At 42.0% G+C, this 22,111-nt stretch overlaps 2 protein-coding genes across 3 annotated transcripts in view; one reads left to right on the top strand and one right to left on the bottom strand.

Moving 5' to 3' along the window:
- Positions 1-22,111, top strand: part of Ikkbeta (inhibitor of nuclear factor kappa B kinase subunit beta) — a 575,876-nt gene that overhangs the window by 144,437 nt on the left and 409,328 nt on the right. The gene's annotated exons all lie outside the window — the stretch shown is intronic.
- Positions 1-22,111, bottom strand: part of LOC143433363 (uncharacterized) — a 310,410-nt gene that overhangs the window by 24,403 nt on the left and 263,896 nt on the right. For both annotated transcript variants that reach the window (XM_076910695.1, XM_076910696.1), the window contains one exon: positions 10,097-10,165. In XM_076910695.1, coding sequence (XP_076766810.1) covers positions 10,097-10,165 — 69 coding nt within the window. The remainder of the gene's footprint in view (positions 1-10,096; positions 10,166-22,111) is intronic.

Below are 22,111 nucleotides of genomic sequence, written 5' to 3'. Positions count from 1 at the left end.
TTTTTCGTGCGGATTTAATGTTTTACTAAAAGTGTCGCCATCATAAAACACAATTATGCCGAAAAATTCATAATATGGAATTTTTAATCGACACTCTGGTGATCTCAGGATAGAAAATATGGCGGCGGTGTGGCTGGTGAATTGTAAAATTTATTTGTCACATTTTCCTGCTTCTCTCCTTACAGAATTTATTATTATTACGCGTGCAAGAGGATAAATCGGTAAACGCTAATTAATTTAATTGTTCTAATATATTACATCGCAAGAGTGCATTAATAATGTCACTTTAATTGCGCGAGAGAACTCCGATATGATAGTAATGATCAAAGTACATATATAACATGTCACTATACGAAAATTTTCATTTAATATAGCTATAAATTAATAATTTATCAAAGACCATTGCAGTATTGTATCGCGTAAGATATGTATGTCACGTAAAAATCGACCAGGCATAAATTACATCAAAGATATACTTCATGGCGCGTTAAAACGAGGAGTTTAAAAGTACTGTTCAATTGGAAATATTTAATGGCAATCTTATCGCTCCATTTAAATAGTTCAGATTCTGGAATGGAAGTCGTGGTTAATTATAAAATAGTCTTTTCCTGGATTAACTTATAATACGAACCAATTCTTTTTACTGTTTTATAATCTCTTTTCTTTCTTGGTGACACTGTTTTCATTAAATTCTGCAGTTTCAAATATTAACACGTAATTCAGTTCAGTTAATTTCCGATGAAAGATGTATTCATACACGAATAAGATTCTAACTCTCTTCAGGGATCTCACATCCTTCACTTGCAGTCAAAAAAGACAGTCAAACAATTGCAAAAAAACTTGCTGCACAAAAACAGAATACAAGAGGATGACCTCACGAAGCGCTAAAAAGCAATTCAACTTAAACAGAGCCGAAAAATCGCGGTTGATCGTCATTCGTTCAAAGAACCAGCAATCTCACGCGAGTTACTACCTAATACAAATGACAGACTAATTTCCGAGTAGCCAACTGTCGCAGCGCGGTTCACCGACTCTAAAATTGCGCTCGATTCAATCGAACGGAAATTGCATTCTCGTCAGAAGCGAGTACATCGCGTGAAAAAAAAAGAAGGAAAGAGAGAGGTACATCACGCGAAAAAAAAGAGAAGCGAAGGGATAGAGAGAGAGAAGCTCGCTCGAAATGATCGAGAAAATGAGATTTTTCAAATTTCCACCGGCTCCCTTAGCTGTGAATTTTCGTTTGCGCGTGAAATTCCGGCGGGCGCAATCGCAGCTAGGCCGCGCGCATCTCACCCCCTGGTTGCACCCTCCGACAAAGCGTTCGACGAATGTCTGCGAGATTGAAACGCGCTTTATTCCTTCGCCGATTCATCAGCGGGCCGTTTGGTTAACGGGCGAGAAGCAGCGGGAAGTATCAAAAGCCGGCATTGGGAGGAGGCCGTTTCAGAGGGAAATTCGCGCCATCGAAACGCCATCGAAGTCGACGCGTCCCCGTTCAACCGGCGCGATCGAACGAAAATTAACCGACCCTACGATTGAAGCACGGAATATCGACTCTCGATCGCCCTCGAACAGTTTATGCACCTCGAGGGTTGACGTCCGCGATTCATCGAGTCGCGCGGTGGTTGAAGATCGAGGGTGTTCAACGAAATCTCAACCCTTTGCACTCGTATGTCGTGCATACATCGTGTGTCGCCATATAATAGAAGTATAAATGTAAGCCACATTATTTATATTAATCATTACAAATTAAGTAAGTTTTTATATTTCAAAAAATTGTAAAAAAGTAACTTTGTAGTGTCGAAGCCTTCTCAGAAGGAAACGTCTTCGAGCACTTAAATGCCTACCCTTAAATTACCACGCAGGCCATTTCTCGAAACTTTCATCAGGGAAAGACACTTGAACTACCGTTAGAATTTTCGACTGGCCAAGTTTTAATTGAAATTAAACGCGTCGCGAATAAACGCAGGCACAAATTCGAAGGAATTTCGTGCTAACATTTGAGCATCAGTTAAAAGCGTTAATCCTCCGCGACGTGGGGGATGGAGGGTGGGGGCGAAGGAGGATTGTTCCGAGAGAAAAAAACGAAGACGAGGTAGACGAGCACGAAGAAAGCGTAAGTTTCCCTGAAAGGACGAAAAAGTTGAGCGAGCGTCAACGAGAAGCCGGTAAATTTAAGGGGGCTGCCAGATGGAAGACGCTTTGATAAAAACTCGCGCGGGGAACTTCCGTCCCGCCGATAAAAGGCGACTGTATTAAAATAGTGTATAATTAAAGCGAAGTTTCCCGGCAGCCGATGCTTATCCGCGACTTAATTCGAATTTAAACAGCCGGCTTGTCGAACTCGGAAAAAAAACGTCTGAGTGGAACACCGTCGGGGCGCGCCCACCCCCTCCTCTTTTCAATCCGCGCCTTCGTCGGTAAAAACTGCAGACATCCAGGCGATTTATAACTGGGAACTAAGTTTCTTTCGCTCTGGAGAACGGTCGGGAGATTTCGCGGGAATTTAAACTGATTTCCGGCTATTGAGTAATTCTAGTCTCACGCAAAGAGAGACGAGTGTATTTCTGTCTTCGAGTGCTTGAACATCGCGATCGTAAATATTTGAGACGCACAGATGTGGTGTGTACTCCGTGTTATGTTTGTTGTGCGAAATAATTGTTATTCTTAGCGTTTCTATGTTAATTGAACAGCACTGGTCACGGGTTCGATTAACAAAGTTGTAAAGGAAACTATTGAAGGATTTTGCTTTTTCATGAGTGCATTGGTGCTGGTGGAACACGTAAATGTACTTATTTCTAATGGAATTATATTTATTATCTAACGTAGATCGATTGTTTTTAACATTCTGTTTGAAAGAGATATTGGAGCAAATGGAGTGATAGGAAATTGAAATTTATTTAAGGAGATAAATATCTGAGCAATCAGCGTGGCCAATGGGATATTAAGCGTTGGATATCATCACATGGTATTGCTAAAATTTAACAATACGTGATGTCTGTCAATGATGATTTATATCGCACGATTCTTTTCTTATTCTGGCAGTTATTCGAACATTTTCTAGCTTTCGCGCAGCCCATAAAACGCTCGAAGTTTCATAAAAATTGAAAACAAGTCTGTCAATTTCGGGAGTGTGTAGAATCGCAAATTCGAGGCATCCAGGTTTTCGAGTTATAAGATTCGAGCTGTTACCAAGTTCGATAGCGGGGGAGTTTAACAGGTTTGGCTGGCGAAGTCAAAACGCGTATGACTCTAAAAAGTGATCCGAAACTGTTCCTAACTTTAGAGCGTTCCCCTCAAGAAGCTGTTGAAGGACAACCGCTAAAGATAGAGTCGAAGCGCAAAGGACGTCGACCTTGGTCCGCCATTTTTGCAAGTTATGTGCTTTCAAGCTTCGAGCTCGTGATACGATGAGAACGAACGAGAAAAAAAGGCCAGTCGATTTTTATTTAAATTGTAAAAAAGTTTGGCAGTATGTGGTACTGGTAAAGACATATCAAAAACATCCTGTTAACCCAATTTCATTTTTTCACGAAAACCTGCACATTTATCACGGTAGCAAAAAATGCAAAAATCGCAGTGCACTGTGACGTGAATATAATTTGACAGTTAACATTTATTTACTTCACCACGCTTGGTTCTCGTTTAATAAAAATATTGCGCAAAATTTCCTTCCATCAGCGTCTTCGAAACCATTTGATTTATCGTTTCGGTTATTTTGTTTCAAATGGTTTTTAAAATTCTCTTTAATTCCGCCTTCTCAAGTTCTCGATAAAAACAAGATGACAACATCGCACTCCACTTTGAAATACGCAAATCCAACTGGAAATACCTGTACTATTTATTCTTATTCGCCTCGTGTCCACAGATATCCTGCATACATGTATACTAATCGAACATTTTTCATTTATATTCACCAAGCATCGTGTATAACGTATATTGGCGAATTCATCGATTCTCGAGTAAAAAATGTTGCGTTCAATTCCCCCTTTTTTAAAATCACCCTCTGGAAATTTAAAACTACCCCCTAAAAGAAAACTATATACCCCATCTATCCGGTTATAAAAATAACATCAATACCGTATAATGTGGCTTTTAATACTAAACAGCCTTTATAAGAACGCTTTTCTTCTCACTTTGAAACTTTACTTTTTTAAATATTCTATCAGTACTCGTTTGAACCAAATTCCTCTGTACATGTTAAGTAACGCATTAACATATTGTATAACTCTAATATATACGCGTACAACGTTAATACGTCGATTTATCATTGGCAATAAAAACGATAAATGTGCTCGTTGTGACAGACGCGAGTCGTTTACCAAAACGGAAGGATACGAGTAAGAAATCGGCGTGTTTTTCCCCCGTCGTCCCCGACACTTCCGCGTTTCCGTCCGCGAGAATGCAATCGCGTCCTATCCCGGTTTGTAAGCGTCACGATTTGACAGACGCTGTCACGAGATTCACGAATATTATACGTTATATTTTTCCAGGTGGCCAGGTTGATTCGTCACGGCCGCATCGATCCGGCGTTTCCATTACAAAAGTGATACGCGTTTTATTTGCACCCGTCGTTTTCCCGCGCTCGACCATTACCGCGGTAAATTTACGTCACGCCGTTCGAGCCCTTTTAAATCGATACATCTTTCCGTCGTTACGCCATGCTGATAACGAACAACAGCGTCGGTTGTCCGCGTTTTCTAAGAAATTCACCATTGCTGAGAAAACCAGCTGCAATCGCAAACATTCAAGACTATTTACTTACGTATGTAACGAAGAGATATCAGAAAGTGGAAGATCGATAACGTCGATTCTTTTTAAATAAACCAACGTGCTGTTGAAAGAAGACGATTGCAATGGCCAAGTAGCTTGGGAAAGGTAATGCATCAATGAAGCGTGTCGCAAGAAGAGATTAATGCTTGGTAAAGACTTTGTTTCTAAAGAATAAGGAGAAGAGGTGTTATACTCGTAGTTGAAAGTACATTTAATCCCTTTTTATTTATTCAATGTTTTATACGTAACTTGGTAAACATAAAACATCCGATTACGAATGGCTAGGCGAACCAACCGATTTACATCTCTTTTCCTATTCAATTTAAAAAATGTTTCGTGTACCAAGTTAAAGGTGCAATGGCTGAAAAATTGGCAGAATGGATTTCAAACTTAAGCCACACTAATATAGATTCCCTGCAAATACATGGCAATCGCGTTGTTTAAATATTTCGATATCATTAACGAAAGTTCCGCGGTGTGGATGCGTCCCCCGCTCGTTAGTATAACGCGAGATTAAATTAGGATGTGACGTGCGGATTACTGAGACCAACGTAATGCTAAAAACATTAAACTCGCGCGATCCTCAAGAGTACATGACGCGAAAACAAGTTTGAACGTTGTTGCCTGCTCTTGGGACTGGCTGCGTCCGATGAAGCGCGACGCGCTCCTGAACGCGAACCTGAAGCGAAACGCAGATTTTCTAGGTCGTCGATTTGCGATGAGAACAGCGAACTCTAATTTAGAAACGAGCTGAAAACGCGAGAGCAACAGCAGCTTTCTTTTCGAGTGAAAATGATCCTGAAACGAGGCTACGTCGCCTCTGTTGGATACAAAATTAACGTTATTAACACCGTTATTATCGCTGTAATTCTCAGCATCGATATCGTGTGCAAACAATAAGCAACGTGGTACAATAGAAGATAAATATAAGTAGAATTAATATCTAAATGAAAATGATCGAACGGCACACGCGTCCACTGAAATTCATCATTTCAGGCTGAATTGAAGCGGCGGATAACGCGACGACCCCTGAAAATTCTTTCAATGGAGGATCGCGCGCATAATTTCCAGGTAACTGCATAATCGTTGCGATCCTACACAGCGATGCAATTATTATAAATGTTACGTATTATCCAGAGTCCACGGGCATTAAACTCGCACGGGCCATTCGTTTGCGAGCGCCGCGGTTGTCAAATATATTTATGCGTTTCCGTTTGAAAACGTAAATTTTCCTTGGACGCTCGACTTGTCGAATTACATCGTTCGGAAGGACAGTTTAATTACTCGCGATACCGCGTCGAGCAAACATTGACGCATGTAACCGACACCTCCCGCGAAATACCGCGGGATATACAATAAAATTGATAAAATCGTTCGTACCCGGTTCAACGGAAACAACGGTCGACCACGAAACTGTTTCGACACCGATATCACTTTTTGTTCTAGCTTGTACGCGTGTACAATGCGCAATGAAATACAGTCAACCCTCCTCCAACGCCCTCCTAATTTTATACACGTGCTAAATTAAATTCTGCCTCTTGTATTTAGTAAATTTTGTAACCGTATGCGATCATAGAAATATTATAATTTTGTGATATAATTGTTATTTCAGTTTTATGGGGGGTGAGAAATATGGAGGATCAATGAATCAACGATTAAGTTCACGGTTTATAAATTGGAAAATAATATCGTACGACAAAATTAAATTGGGGTCTGAATATTTTTTCTGATCGACAAAAGTTCGCTGGAATACCACGTTAAAGAAACGTAAACTCGATGGGGCCCTCGTTGCACGTTTTATTCGCCCCTTCTTACCGGGAAGCTGTACAAACTGTTCAAACTTCCACGTCCGTGTTACAAATTGCGAAATAACAAACGGGCAGGGCATTTTCCTGGCCGTTCACCTGTTTTTCTACCTGCGTTTGTAAACTCTCGCTCTTTGTAGATTACTTGAAATCGGGCAACTTTTGAATTTCGTAAGTAGCAAGTTCGAAACTTGCTCGCGTTCCGGGGTTATAGATTCCGGGGTGTAAAGTTTAAATTGCGGGGTGTTGTAACGTGCGCCACCAAAAAAGTAGGATACTGTTCTATTATTACGACACTGTTCTTACGAAATGTGTATAGTTTCGCGTGTACGTTACGAAATTCGTGCAACAAACAGCGAACTTAAATCAAGTTCTGAGAAGAGGTCGATACACGTTAATCTCGACAAATCATCTTAAAATATCTCGTTAAACGTTATATCTAAGATCAACATACGCGTACACTTTTCTACATGGAATTTAATACTCTTTCGATTTACTATAAGAAAAATTTATTAAAAAAATGAAAGTTGTCTTTGAAATTTCGCGAACTATTGCACGTACGATAAAAGTTAAGTCGTCGTTATATTTCCTCTTGAAAACCATAGAAATTTCGTATTAAAAGCATAGTTTAAAAGTTCTTTGAACCGTGCAGGTTAATATTTAAAAGAGGAACGTCGTTCAATGGAGGCTTCTATCGACGCGTTCCACGCGCTCCAACGAGTTCAACGGCGTTTGATTAATGCAAAGAGAATTGAAACGCTAAACAGATGAAACGTTCGTGGATTTCAGGAAACGGAGAACTAGTGGACCGCGTTTCTGTTTAAAGAGATCGCGGAACGCTCGGCTCGGTCGGCTGGGAAATTTGGATTAGAATTTCCAAGCGATTCGATTGCGGACCTAAACCACCCCCGCGGCTCCGTTTTCACGCTTTTGTGAAACGCAACGCCACTTGTGCGAGACGGCTGCGACGCGTGACGAGTCACAGATATCCGAATGAAAAGCCTGCATTTTTTTTTTCTCTTTTTTTAACAATACCCAGTCGTTGTTTATTCACGTCAGCGAAGCTTCGTAACGCGCGATTGAGCAACGTGGATGGTCGGTGTCAGCGTCGAGTGCATTACAGTCATTGTTTGAGAGAAAGAAAAGAGAGAAAATAGTAATAATTTTGGTATTCTTATGCGTATTATGCATTATAAAGTCTTCATTATATCGATTAGGCAAAATATTCCATCACATATGAAATCACATCTTCTGATTGTCACTATAAAACATAATACACATATTAAATAGTATTCGTTGATGATCTCAAGTGCAAACGAATTAAAACATTACTATTTCTTTGCGTTTTATAATTTCATACATAAAATGATTGATAATAAATTATTTTTCAAGCTGGTGGTGTCAAGGTGGCGCAAGGGTGCATGACAGGGTGCTACCACCAAAGGAGTGACACCCAATGCTCTCAAACGCGTGTTAAAAAATTATATATGTACGATTCCCAATATATAAATTAATACCAACAAATATCATCCTCTGTAAACTCTAGAATCCACGTTTTCTAGCCACGAGCAAACATTTTATATAATACATGTGAGGGTGAAGTGGTGACGCTATGAAATACCACACCCAGTGGCGCCAACGCAGGGAACGCCACTATTCCAGGTAAGCAAGAACAATATATTTCAATTCGAAATGCAGGAATAAAGTAAAACGTCGAAGGACGAGGGGATTCATGGGTGCGATTCGCACCCTGCATTAATTATGCAGGATGGCCTCGTGCAACGTGGAGGCGTCGAATTTCTCGATTGCTTTAAACATTTCAGACGCTCGCCACCTTTCGTTCCAGGCACGTTCCTCAGAGATCGGGTTACAGCACAATGAATCGTTCATTAAATAACGTAAATACATATAAAAATTGTCGAATCGATAAAAAGGATACACGTTACACGATCCTACTAAATTATCACTTAAACACCACCATTTTCCAATTAATTTGTTTGCTCACGCGGGTACACATTGTTACGCCGTCGATGGGAATATTTTACTGGACGTTAAAAATTGACTTCAATTGCGTAGCGAATGAAAATTAATAATTATTTGCGATGCGATACGCGTGAAAAACGCGAAGTGTGATATCACGCGAATAAAAATCGGTGGAAACGTTGAAACGAAATGAAGTTTTGCAGTATCGTCACGTTTACTTCGCCACGTTCAAACGGGACAAATTCCACGTTGTAAAATCGACATTTGTTCATAATTATCAAAGCTCGTTCGAACCTAAACTCGTCTGCGATCGAGACGGATGGACATCCTCTCAAACGAGACGCTGTTTGAAAGAGAAAGCGCAACACGTGGCGCGATGATGTTCGCTCAGAGGTTGTGCGCTTCTGATCTCGCGAATGGAAAGCGTTGCTTCTTTTTGCCAAGCGAGAGGCAAAGGTTAAGTCTGTGGACGAGATGAGATTTAACCGTTGACCGTGAGCGATCGTTTTCGCAGTTTCGTCTAATTAAATCCAGTAATGTGTTTCATTCGTATGCTCTACAATTTATGCCTGCTGTATACAGCGACGATTGTGAAACTGTTAATTAAAGAACTGCGTTTTTAAAGAGTAATGTAGCGCGTATATATATATATATATATATATATATATATATATATATATATATATATATATATATATATATATATATTTATCGCGGTGAAAGGATTAATTCGTAGAGCTTGGAGCTACATGCCTGTGGCAAAGTGTTGAAATAATGAGAAATTATCGTTTTTGTTGTATTAGTAATGTAGTAGTCGTCACTGCGTGCACTTGTCACTACTTTTTGCATTCTCGAATGCACCCACGTCACAAGAAAGTTAAAAAACCCAGATCTACTCTACGCAAGTCCTTTTAGAATGCGAACAAATAGTCTCGATTCCGTATCGCGCTGCCTCGAGCGAGGGTTTCCAAGTACAACGAAATGTTAAAGAATAATTCACAGAGAGAGAGAGAGAGAGGACGTTTCAAATTCTACCAAACGCTACACCCTTTACTTATCATTAAATGTTGTCTGTACGTGCGTTTAATAGTTCAATATAATGTTGATCTTCCAATAGGAAACGAGCGAGAGAAAATTGCAAGAGAATTGCGCCCCCGCTCAAAGAGAAACGTTTATTTTCCAGAGGAGGAGGCATGATAAGAATGTTTCCTTTGCGAGAAACGAGACTCGAAGAAAAATTGGAGTATCCGAAGGGAATTTTCTCTTTTTAAGCGCGGTACGTGCATCGCCTCTCTGCAAAATTATTCAGTCCACTACTGATTTCTATTTCTAATGTCCCGTTGCGATTGGAGGTGGTTATGAGGATTCTAAGATCGCACACACGTGCAGATTTGTGTTTCAAGTGTGACGAGAAGCGTTCACGTTGCACAGTTCAAGATAATGCTGCTTTTAATTTACGATTACAGCAGTATGCCTTTGATTAACGTGAATATGTACACGGACTATCAGAGACTCGAATCTGTAAACTCTTTTACCTGCGAATAAATGTTCGAAGATCCGATCGATCGCTTGACGCCATGATGCATCGTATTGTCTGGCACGATCTGCAAAAGTAACGTAGAAATTTATTCGCAACCTTTTTTTACGCAGACCTAAGAAAAAAAATTGTACAAAATATGTCTAAACATTTACTGGGTCGTTTAATTAAACAGCAGTTAAATTTACGCAACAAATCCGTAATTCGATATAAACTTCATGATATCTCACTCGCCTTAATATTACGCTACTTTGCCTCTTACAGAGGAAATAAAAGATTGAAGTTAAAAATATACACTCGTAATGGTATTCTATATGCAGCTGCCAGACGGAAATTGGTTAAAATATTCAGGCTTCCTAAATGATATTTGGCTGCAGGCAATTTTCTCCAAACAATATTTGGAGAGCGAGACAGTATCCTCCCTTCCGTGCACATCCGACCCAGTCATGTTTAACTGTTGACTGCTGACTCTGGACCGACTACTAGCTACTTTGTTTGTCCTACTTATGTACCCTGACTTGCGTACGTTTTGACATTCCGTTTAATTTATAAGATTCCGCGAAATCGCTATTTTCTTTGAATCCTACTTTAAAGAATCTTCGAGGCATAATCTTCTACAATTTTATCACCTCGACTTGCGAATGCATTAAATTATTATTCCATATTGAAGATAATACTTGCGCGTCCTATAAGGCATTTAATAACAGTCGCGAGTAAAATTTACCTGAAATTACAATAAGGAACGAGGATTGACATATTGAAAATTCCAATTAAAATATCGACACAAATAAGCAACAGTAATGTGCAACAATGATGTCGTATTATTATTAGTGAGTAACGAACATTCATTAAAGGGGTACGGTTGAAGCGATTTAACGAAGAAAATATATTACTTCGATATCAAACAATTTAATAATAATTTTAAACGAGATCAATCGCGAACGCATATTGTTCGACTTAATGAGCGGCCATATTGCAATAATTCCGTCGTGAATGTAAATTCTGTTTGCCTTTTAATAATTTTCTTCTCAATTTCCGTTCCCAAATATATCATGTTCGAAATTATTTCTTCGAATAAAATGCAGATGTAACTCTAGTGCAGAAACATGGAATTATTTTTCAAATAAAGTACACTATTATTTCAAATAATTTGAACGTTGTTGTATCTCTGTTGAATCTCTAGATCGAATTTATCTGTACGAAAAGTATGTTGTTTCGCAGGTACGTAATGTTAAATGAAACAGATACGATTTAATCGACACGCAAATGGACTATTACGATATTCAAATTATTATGTAGATACCAGAATATTAGTTTCGATAGTAGTTCGTATTTAGCTAAAATTCCCACAAAATAATGCTCGTTTACATTTGCAATCAGATTTTCTGAACAGAAAATCTACAATCAAGCCATTGTTCTCAAATTATTCGTATAATTCAGTCAGAAAATGAAAGTAATTTAATCACGTAGTACCAAATCTCTACGTGGGATTAATAAAATTGTGTTTTATTTGGACACCTGTGAACTGTTTAGCTGCTGTGTGTTGTCTAATCTTATTAAACGAGCGAAAGTTGCTCTAAGAATTTTTGCATTAGGGCGAAACTCGAGACAATTGCCGGTTTCCACCCATTCACCCTCGAAGGGTGAATATCTCGCTGGGCGCTCGACGCTGGATTTTCGATCCGTGGAACTGGAGTCTTTGTCACGAGCTGGCTTGATCCTCAAGAGAAGAGCTTCGAAATCATTTGTTCCGATTGTTCCGCGTTAAGCGCCGCCGGAAAAAGCGCAACACACGGTGGTGCAAGGGAGAAAGATCAGGGAGAACGTGTACCTCCGGTGGCGGAGGCAATTCGGCGCCTGGCGTCGAACGGAACGGGCATCCGTGTAATCTGGAAGCGAGTGAAAAAAAAAAAACAAAAAGAAGAGACGGAGTGAAAGAGAGAGAGAGAGAGAGAGAGAGAGAGAGAGAGAGAGAGAGAGAGAGAGAGAGAAAACGTTCAATTTGGCGCACACCTCGAGACTTGGCGAGGAACCACCGATCTAGCCATCGAGGCGACCTTAAAAATCTGAAACAGCATTCGTGTCAGAATCAGGCAGATCGAAGGTACGTGGAAATTAGAAGTGTCAAGTGGTACGATGCGGTGGTAAATTAGATCCGCTTCCAGTGAATTTCGAGAGCTCTCGAAATGTCGACTGTCTTCAAATCATTTTTTTCTTCTTTTTGAAATTAGTATTTCGTGGATATGTTTCTGGTTATAAACGTAGCAATTTTATGGTGGACAGATACTAGTGAAAATTTCTATCCTTTGATTTATTTTATTTGATTTCTATCCTTTGATACCAAATCAACGATGTTAGCGATGTTTTTCTCGTATATAAAGTTAAGTCAGTTAGTTGACAGCCTCCTATTAGTGCAATTGCGTCAAAGATACTTTCCATAGAGAAAGTAAATCGAAAATAAAGAGTAACAATTTCCTCGTTTTCGAGAGAATCGAGTTCCCCCGACGTTTGTCGAGGATGCACGCGCTCGAGTATCGTTGCGCTCAGTCAGAAGTTGACAAGTGCACCCGTCCTCGAGGAATATTCTCGAAAAACACGAGATCTCGAACGAAAAAGTTGCGCTCTTTATTCCCGACTTATTTTTCCACGCGAAACAACCCCCGTGTCCACTTATACTATTCCTCCCGGGCCACAACTTCAGCGGACTGTAGCTTACCCTTCGCTCTACTAAATACATAATGGTTGCGAGGGTGAGCTGGAGCAACATAAATTTCCTTTCAAATAAAAATCTTTGTAGAACAAAAAGCGACTTCGCTGGAAAGCGTACACCGCCGTTTCGCATATCGTCTACGAAAAATCAAGCATCGTCACGCAAAAATGGACAATTAATTAACGCCAAATACGAACATTAATTCAATCGTCCATTTAAATAATGTTTAATATTCAATTCAATCGACGAAGGAATAAAAACCCATAGAGAATCTCTCGCTAATAAACTGAGCCGGTACAAAATCGAAACGACGACAGCGTCAGAGCCGAAACTGCGCCCCGTTTCAAACTTTTTTAATTACTATAGCGGCCAGAGCTGTCGTTCGAAAAATATCGCTAGACGAAGTACTTCCGGCTAGAGTGTCCATCGTCAGCGAGATGTACACGTTCCGTCTTCCCTTCAGCGTTCACGTAACGCCTACTCGAAGTAACGACTTGTTCGAGGTCAAGAAAAAGGGGTTGCGAAGGAGTAGCAGCGAAAGTGGGTCGGAAAAGGGACGAACAGGGGAACAAACAAATCGCGCGTACGTTTCCATGCGCAGTTTAAACTTTTTCTACGTGGAAGCCAGGCTGTCTCGCGATTTACATAAGCGAAATCGGCTCTCGCAACAACATCGTCACTCTTTCTATACTTCGTTACGCGGCTGCGATAGAAAAAAGGGGGTGGCGCTCGCCGGTGCGATTACGCGTACACTCGCCGCTCGTAGCCACCTTCGAAACGTCGTTATTACGAACGAGCTTCCGGGAAGTGACGGCGACGGGACAGGAAAAGCGTTGGAAATGCGCGAAGAAAGGCGGGGAGAAGGGAAATAAGATCGAACATTGCCCCACTGTCGATTAATGGGTTCCATTCGAGGCGCGGGATTCGATTATTCCGCGACGTCCGCCGCCGGCCGGAAAATCGGATTACGGCCCGCTGACGGACGGGGTTCAGAGTGGAACAACTAATTACGGCTAATTACTCGTTTTATCCTGGTAAAACGCGGCCGATGAAAGGCAATCGTCGCTGCCTAAGCGTCGACACGGCTCGCGTTTAGACGACGAACGATTCTCGAATGCACGACCGCGCGGATGAGAAACACCACCCGCCAATACGGCCGATAAGTAATCTCGCGTGGAACGATCGAGACATATTTCCTCTTTGACGCACGAACGGCTCGCGATTGAAGAGAAACGAGCGGAAAAATCAAATTTCCAAACGATCGAAGCGGCAAACTCTGCGGGCAACCTTAAAAACTGCTCAAGAACGAACGTTCTTAAGTGTCGGATACAATTTTGGCGTTTGAGAGGACGTTGCGAACGGAATGTTTCATTAATGAAACGGATTAGGAATAAATTAGCTAATCTTTTTTATAAGACATATTTATAAGTTCAGCTGCAATTTTTTTTTTTATTAATTTAAATATAAAACGGTCGAATTCGAATGTCTATATTCCGTTTGGCAATGTGAAAGCTAACAAAATGACGGTTTAACCTCTCCATTTCTACTTTGACGTAGACTGCAATAAATATCAATTTGAACAAAATCCTAGGTATCAAGCACGAAAGCGATCCGCTTGACGTGGATCGACTCGTACGATGGCGTATCTGCAAAGGTGCGACACTAGGGGAGAGCGTTAACTGTTGAAACTCTGATCGATGTATAAAATTCCGCATACTGGGTGACTACGTTTCGTCAGTGTCGTAAATCCATCAGAAATCACATTCTAGATCCATTTCTTTTTTCTAAGTGCAGAGTTTGAAGTTGTATAAATCGTTTCGCACGATACAAAACGAAGGGTGATCGTCGACGATGAAAAAAAAAAACGTTCATACTAAAACCGTCATCATTAATTTCTTACAAAATTCACGTGCATGTCAATTTCCACCATTTATCTGTCAGCCATCGCACAGAAGTACGTAACATTCTGCACAGAAAATCCTCGAAGACCCATAACCCACCCCTCCCAGCAATCAGTTCCATCGCATAGCACGTACATATTTCAAACGTCTACAATGGTATCAATGGACAAACATCCATAAACCCTGATATTTCTCTGTTACAAAAATATTTCATTGGCATCCGTCTACAGGTGCGTGCACACGTGGCAACACGCGTCGCGACACGTCCACCCTTTCGCGCGGTCGTAACAGTTCGAGCGATCGACTCCGAGGCATCAGCTAGCGAATTAATCTCGCGGAATTTGACGGAACGGCGGTAAACGACAGAATCGACTCGTTCTGACCTACTTGCTGTCTATCGGTTTGTATATCGGCGGACGCGGGCTTCATCGACCCGCTTTCACCCCTTCCGGTGCTGACTCGCGGGCTATTATCGAGACGGGGCATTATTTCGCCCCGGAGAGGAGGCGGGGCAGGAATGGGAATTTTTAATTAATAGAAAACCGGCACGCTCGCCCGCTCGTTCGCGTCTTTTCAGTTTTATTGTCGCTCCTCATTCGGTTCATTAATATCGATAATTAAATGCCGCTCCGCCGGCCGCTGCGGATTGTTTCAATCCCCTTTCGAGCCGCCCTTCTCCGTGGAAATAAACTCGAGCGAATAATATTCGATCTGGTATGCATGCAGTGTGACGTATCGAGAATTTCCGTACCCTTCACTTGTTGGAGTTTGATCGACGCGATGGACAAAATGGCTGGGGGAAATCTAACGGCTTATTGGCTCGGTTTCCTTCGAGGCTACGGAGATTTTCGTCGAGACGAAGAGTCTGATGTTACTGGTGTTTATCCTTGTAATTTTTGTTCATTTGTAAATATTCTTTTTTGATATTGGGTTAATTGCGTATCATTTTTATCGTTAGAGCCACCAAGTTTTTTTCTAATCTCATCTTCAAAGGCAGAAAGGATTTTTTGCGTCGTTAATACAATTTTATTATTTAATATTATCCACGTTCCTACATATAACTTCATAACTTCGAAGAAGAATGGCCAATCCGTGCGGTTCAATTGCGAAGTAACAATGATTCCCCGATTTCCCTCCTCTCGGATGAGCGATTTGAAATCCCGTCTATTCTCTCTCGCATAATCGAAGGATAAAGCTTGCTGCAATGAAGTTGCAGGAATTGTTGAGTGCCTTTCGTGCTGCTTCTATGAATTACCATATCGCGAGAATTTCGCTCTGATTCGTAGGAAAATCGAAAGGTAGTCTTTGCGTTGATCGTAAACATTTTACCATAATTTTATCATAAAGGCATAGAAATTTGAATTTTACTTTTTTAAATTGCAGTGAAAACATTAGTGTGGGCGTAATTTTATTCTTCATTGTTGCGTTCTCATCGCAAAATTCATTTTATGATGTTCAAGAATCGTGTTATTCAAGGGAGCCGTGGTTGATAACGCTTGTTAGTTAAAATTGAATCGATTCCACCTCTTGTGAGCAAGAAAATAACGCGAAATAATCATTTCCGGAGCAGGTGCGTTCGTATGACCGATCGGCGTGCGTGCAGCTCGCGAGCGAAGGGGCGCAACGTAGGGGTTGCTTTTTATCGGCGGCCACCGCGCAACGAAAAGGCGCGGATTTATAATCGTCGCTCCCTCGGACGATGTAAAACGTTACCGTGCGATGTAATCCTGGGAACGACGGGGATAAGGCACCCTTCTATGTCCTCGTATTTTCTCCCATTTACGGCTTTAAATTCGTCTCGACCCGCGCCCGGCTAAATCGGATTACAAAACGTCGAACCTAAAACGAGCCCCGGGATTTCGTCGCCCGCGCGACAAACAATAATCACCGATAATTATACGCCGCGTGTAACTTGTTCCCGTGAAATAACTGCCGGTTAATGATACGGTTTAATGAAACGTTATGGAGAAATATTGTTCGAATGGTTGCTACGGTCAATATTAAATTTCATCGGTTAATGCGGTGAAAATGGAGGCAGTGAAGTCATTTTTTGGGGACGCTCTGTTCGCACAGTTGTCGGTTGACAGGTCTCGAAAGCGGAGAACGTCGCTTTGCGTCGATTATTAAATTAATTTTGTTTTTCGTTTACGAAATATTTGTAGATATAGCAGATGTGCGAATACACACATGTTTTACTTTTTAATGTAATGGTAGGTTATTAAATGGTGTATAAGGTTGTATTTTCAGGAACACTACAACGATGGGAACTCCTGTAGAACCACGAGGTCTATAAATCAGCGAAGGTAGTGCACTATTTCGTGATAAGAGAAATATGATCCGCAAGGAAAAAGTGGCTGAATTTGTCAGAAGGATACCTCGGGAAATGAATTTTTCTCGCGGACGTTCGAAAATTATTCCGTCTGGCAACGCGAAATACGATCGCGGGAAATATTACTGACTATCGATAACTTTCTTGAACACGTCGAAACGAGATCTGCGCCCGACAATTTGATGGAACAGTGGGCTTTGCGTTAGTCATTCAGAAGTTATCTTAAATCACACATAAATCTGACTCGATGCCACGGGAATCGGTGTTCTCGAGCGGAGATGAGAAATAAACTCAGATTAGTCGACGATTCTACGCGGCAAAATTTGCAAGGCGCTCAGAACGCTCGCGGAGCACCGCGTCGCTGATTGTGAGGGCCCTCGCTAACTAATCATTTGAATTCGATGCAGAGGCGGCAAAGAATTCAGGCGGGGAAAGCGTTACCGTTGCACCCGGGAAACATGAATATTCTAGCGGAAGTCGAACGAACGGGGCGAACGGGGGGGGGGGGGGGGGGTGGTTCTCGCAAATTTCAAAGCACGGTAAGCCACGAACGTTTCGTTTGATTGGAGAAGGCGAAACGCCGCTCGGTCGAACCCGGCACATCTCCATTGCCGATTTCCAGAAGGTAAATATTGAGCTTCGCCGGAAGTTCGTTCTGATTTATCATGCGGCTAGCGTGATCTTTATTCTACATCAGATTGAAACGTTCTTAAAGATGAAACCATTAAAAAACCGCCTACACATTACACACTTGGTGCTTCATTAATCGAACGTCAACGATACTTTTCTAAACGTGCGCACATATGCGTCAGTGTCCCTCAAAGGTTTAAAACCAAGGGGACAATTACATCGACAGGGCTTCATCTTGTTTACTGAAAAGTTGGCACGAGTTTCCCGTAGAACCCGCGGTAATGTATCTGTCGGTTCAACTGGTGGCGCCCGACGCACCAAGGAAAAAGGTTCCCGCGATCGAGCATTACGCCAACCAGTTTATGGAAGCGCCGTAGCCATAAAGCGGCGCCGATAAATATTTACGAGACTTTCGAGGAATCGAACAACGGCCGGCAACCTCGCAATATCGGCTTAATTAATTAATCCTCAGACTGCGCCGCGGCGCAGCCGTTCGACAACACGGCGTTCTTTGAATCGTGCCGATTTCATTTATTTCGTCCTCGATTCCTGAAGCCTCTCCCTTTCTCTCTTCGTCCCTGCTCTGTTCTCTTCCACTCCGAGCGGACGTTGCTCGCCGCCATTATGGACCACGCGTAGCCTCTGAACGCTGTTACCGCGCCAGCTTGCCTTCCCGTGTTTGAACGGAGAACAGAATGGTAACAGTCTTGAAAATACCGCCGCTGCGTGATCGCGAGCGAGCCAATTACGCATCGCGGGGCCACGTACGGTTTGCCGGCACGAACTGTGATAATAAATCCGAGACCTAATTCCGCGCGATCCGTAGGAATCGATAGCTATTAGAAGGGGTGAAGGATGGAGTCGCGTTTGTCTGCGGAATTTTACTCGAGACTGGCAGCTCGCTGCTGTCTCTGTCGTGGTATATTTTGGTCGTTCACGTTCCATTTTTGCTTACATACGTAGTAAAGTAACGAAGATAATTGAATATAATTTTGTTTTAACGTGTCACGTTTGCGAACTTACTGTAAATGTTAATTAGACGTTATATGTATGGAATATTAAAGAATTGAAATGCAAGGGCGCATACTGTCTCAAACATTGTCTTTTCATCGAATCTTTTATCAGACTCATTCTTTAATCCGTTAGAGGGAATAAATGGCATTGGTAGGCAAGACTGACCCAAATGGATGAAAGATATGAATAAGATCTTCGTACAGCATGAATTATGCAACTGGAACAAGTAATATCAATATTAGCCCCTTTTTGGTTGGAACCTTAGAAGAAATGAGTTATTGAGGAACTTTCCACGATCCTGAGTTTTATAATAGTACGACCGCGGCACTTTTATCATAAAACGTTGATCTTCTTCGTGCCAATCGGTTAACGACATTCTTTTGAAAACGAGATTACTTTAAAAAAGATAGAACGTAGAAACGCGAACAATAATTCCGCTCCAAGTAGCTTCAGTAACGCAGACGTGTGGTGCTGGTGTCCAATAGAAAGTGGCTTTATCTCGTGCCATCATTTCTCATTGGATGACCACCATTACCCGTTTATGTTAGTGGCCTCAGTAAGACCAGAATCATTGCTCGCGTTTGTACGCTATTGTGAAATACGCTTCACCATTTACAGCAATGCTGACATCTCAGGAAGCTGATACTAGAGGATCACTCTGCACATTGCGAACTGCTGGTAATAATGTTTTCACTAAAGATCGCGTGAAAAATAGAAGTAATAAACTATTTCAAGCAATTTTTCGTTTTATTGATATTTAGAAAAAATTGTAAAAAATAGGCAATAAAAACGAAGCCAGGATTTGTGGGAGACAGCAAGTGACCCAGCGACGAGTGTCTGAGGATCGCCACAGAAGAACGACCTAAGTTTCACTCGACGCCATAGTGTGGGACCAGTTGTTACTTCTACTTGAAACACGTTACTGCAGAAATACTCATTGCTTCTATCCACCTTTCAGTAACTTAACCACAATTTTAATCGAACCTCATAATAAGCGTCTCGAAGAATAAACACGTTTCCACCCTGCGCACCCTTTACTCAGAAGACTGTCGCAGCCTCAACGAGCTCTGCCTCGCAGTCGATAATATTCATTGGACATCGAATTAACCCGTCTCAGAAAACAAGCTACGGTTCTACCCTCTTGCTAAGCCGAGCGAGCATCAAGAAAGGTAGAAAAACGGAAGAAGAAAGGAGGGAGGGAGACAGAGAAAGAGAGAGAAAAACAAGAAGGGTGCAAGATTGAAAAGACGAGCGCACAGTCCTTAGCTTTTTCTCCGCTCGCGGGGCAACTTCGCGAAAAATCTTTCATTAATTTCACGAAAGCCCGCCACTTGACCCGCCACTCCTAACTGCGATCCGCGAGGGCGGGCTCAGGGGTGGCACGCCATCCGGATCCGCAAATTGCCGCGCGCTGCGTTTCCATTCGACTCATTAAACGCAAACGGTGTGTAAAATAATAATGCGGAGACGTGGAAGCTGCGCGAGCTACACGACCGCCCGATACGCTTCGTTCCTCCACCCGTCGTCTTCACCCCCGTGGCGGTCCTCGACGAAATTCGCCAAGCGCCATCCAGCCATCCTCGACTCGCCTCAACAGCCTGCATTTTAACACGGCCCCACGGTGCCACGAGTCAAGGATACAGGCGATAATATGGATTTTTCCCGGCGAACCATCGCGCAGCGACGTAAACGGCGTGCACGAACGTGCACGGCCGCGCGGTGTGTACGCTGGTTGTTTCCACGGGCCGAGAATCGAGTTGCCGCCGAGATTAGCCGATTTATGGCGGCCCCGCGTGATACATGGTCGTGCTTGTTGTCAAAATCGTAAATATCTCGCGATAATTCCGCGCCGCGCCGCGTACCATTCACGATTTCCGCATTTACGTCTAATGGAAGTTTATACGCCTTTTACGCGACTCGCTCTGGATACGGCTATCGCCGCCGTGATGTCGAGGCTCGCGCGAACAATTTTTTTCCACGGTTCTCCGAGGTACCTGTAAACTCGTACTGCTTATTACGTTTTATATATATTTATTATTACGTACACTGATAATGGTATCGATCTGGTTTCGAGTTCTAAAGAAATAGGGGATGCATTTGCGATTTAACTGTATCTCTTCGTATGTTTCAATCGAGTAACGAGATAGAATTCAGTGAGACGTGAAGTAAATTCTTGCAAATCTCCATAAATATTTTTGTACATATATGCTGTCGATTTTTCTGTTAAAAAAATTATCGCAAATAACCATGCGCTGTACTGATTCGAGTCGAGGAACCGTCGCTACATCGAAGTCGTACAAAGAGAGAGAGAGAGACATCGCGTGCGAACGTTGGTTCGTGAACGTGTCGTGTGGGTTTGTCAAACCGTGGACAAAAAGCGACCTTACTTATAGAACGACGCTACGGCTGGAACAACGAATGTCCGTGGGGTGAAAAAAGAATGGCGAAGGAAAATCGCGCGCGCGCGCTGCGGCGGGAGTATCAACGCGCTGGCTGATTTATGTCCCCGCGACACTCTCTTTCACGGGTTTCCACCTGCGTATATCTTCGAAAACATGCAGTATTTTCGAGAAAGTCAGCCATTCGCGTCGCTGAGTTGTGTTCGGGCCGATATTAAAGGAAACCGAGCGCGGCTCCTTTGTCGGGGGCAACCCATTAAATCTAGCGTAACATCTTTATAACGCGCACTACTCGGTGGACCTGTTTATTTACGAGCAACGCGTGCCTTGTATTTCCCGCGGACCAGCCGATAAATAAAAACGCCGCCTGTTACACAATAAATGAGACGGATGCGTGTAATCTTGGCTGGAGCTGGTAAAGTGGAAATCGGAATGGTCAAGTCGCCATTTTGGACGCAGATTGAGAATCACGTAAAAAGAAAGTAGATCGCGATTTTAAGCGTTTATTAGCGATATAAATGGCCGAGTTTATCGTTCAGTTTCTACGTAAATAATTTTAATAAATGCATCAGCTTTACTTCTGCATAAAATCACGGAATTGAGTAAATAAATGAATGAATTGCAGATGCGTTCAATCGGGATGAACGCTCTGCTTTAATAATTCTAGCGAACCGAATTTATTTGCGATAAAATGATTCTCTAACACGATTTTGCAACCGACAATGAGTAACAGGAAGTTATAAATCTTCTCGTCGAGCTGGTAGATCAAAAACTGTTGCAGTCGTCAAAAAATGTGTGAAATAGCGATTTTATGCGCGATCGTTCGCAATGCTACGTAATAACCGTAATAATAGGTAATAATCTAAATTACACGCATCGTAAATAATGCATCTGGAGTAATAAATTTAACACTTAATGCACCATTTCGAAACAACTGTTATTAATCTTAGTGGTTGCGCGTGAAAGTTCAAACTTGTAATACGTTATTACGCGTTTGATTTATTCTATTCATTACCATAAAGCTACGATC

The sequence above is a fragment of the Xylocopa sonorina genome, chromosome 2 (assembly GCF_050948175.1).
Source record: "Xylocopa sonorina isolate GNS202 chromosome 2, iyXylSono1_principal, whole genome shotgun sequence".
Lineage (NCBI taxonomy): Eukaryota > Metazoa > Arthropoda > Insecta > Hymenoptera > Apidae > Xylocopa > Xylocopa sonorina.
Note: the sequence above shows the minus strand (reverse complement) of the source record. Positions and strands in the feature narration are given on the sequence as shown.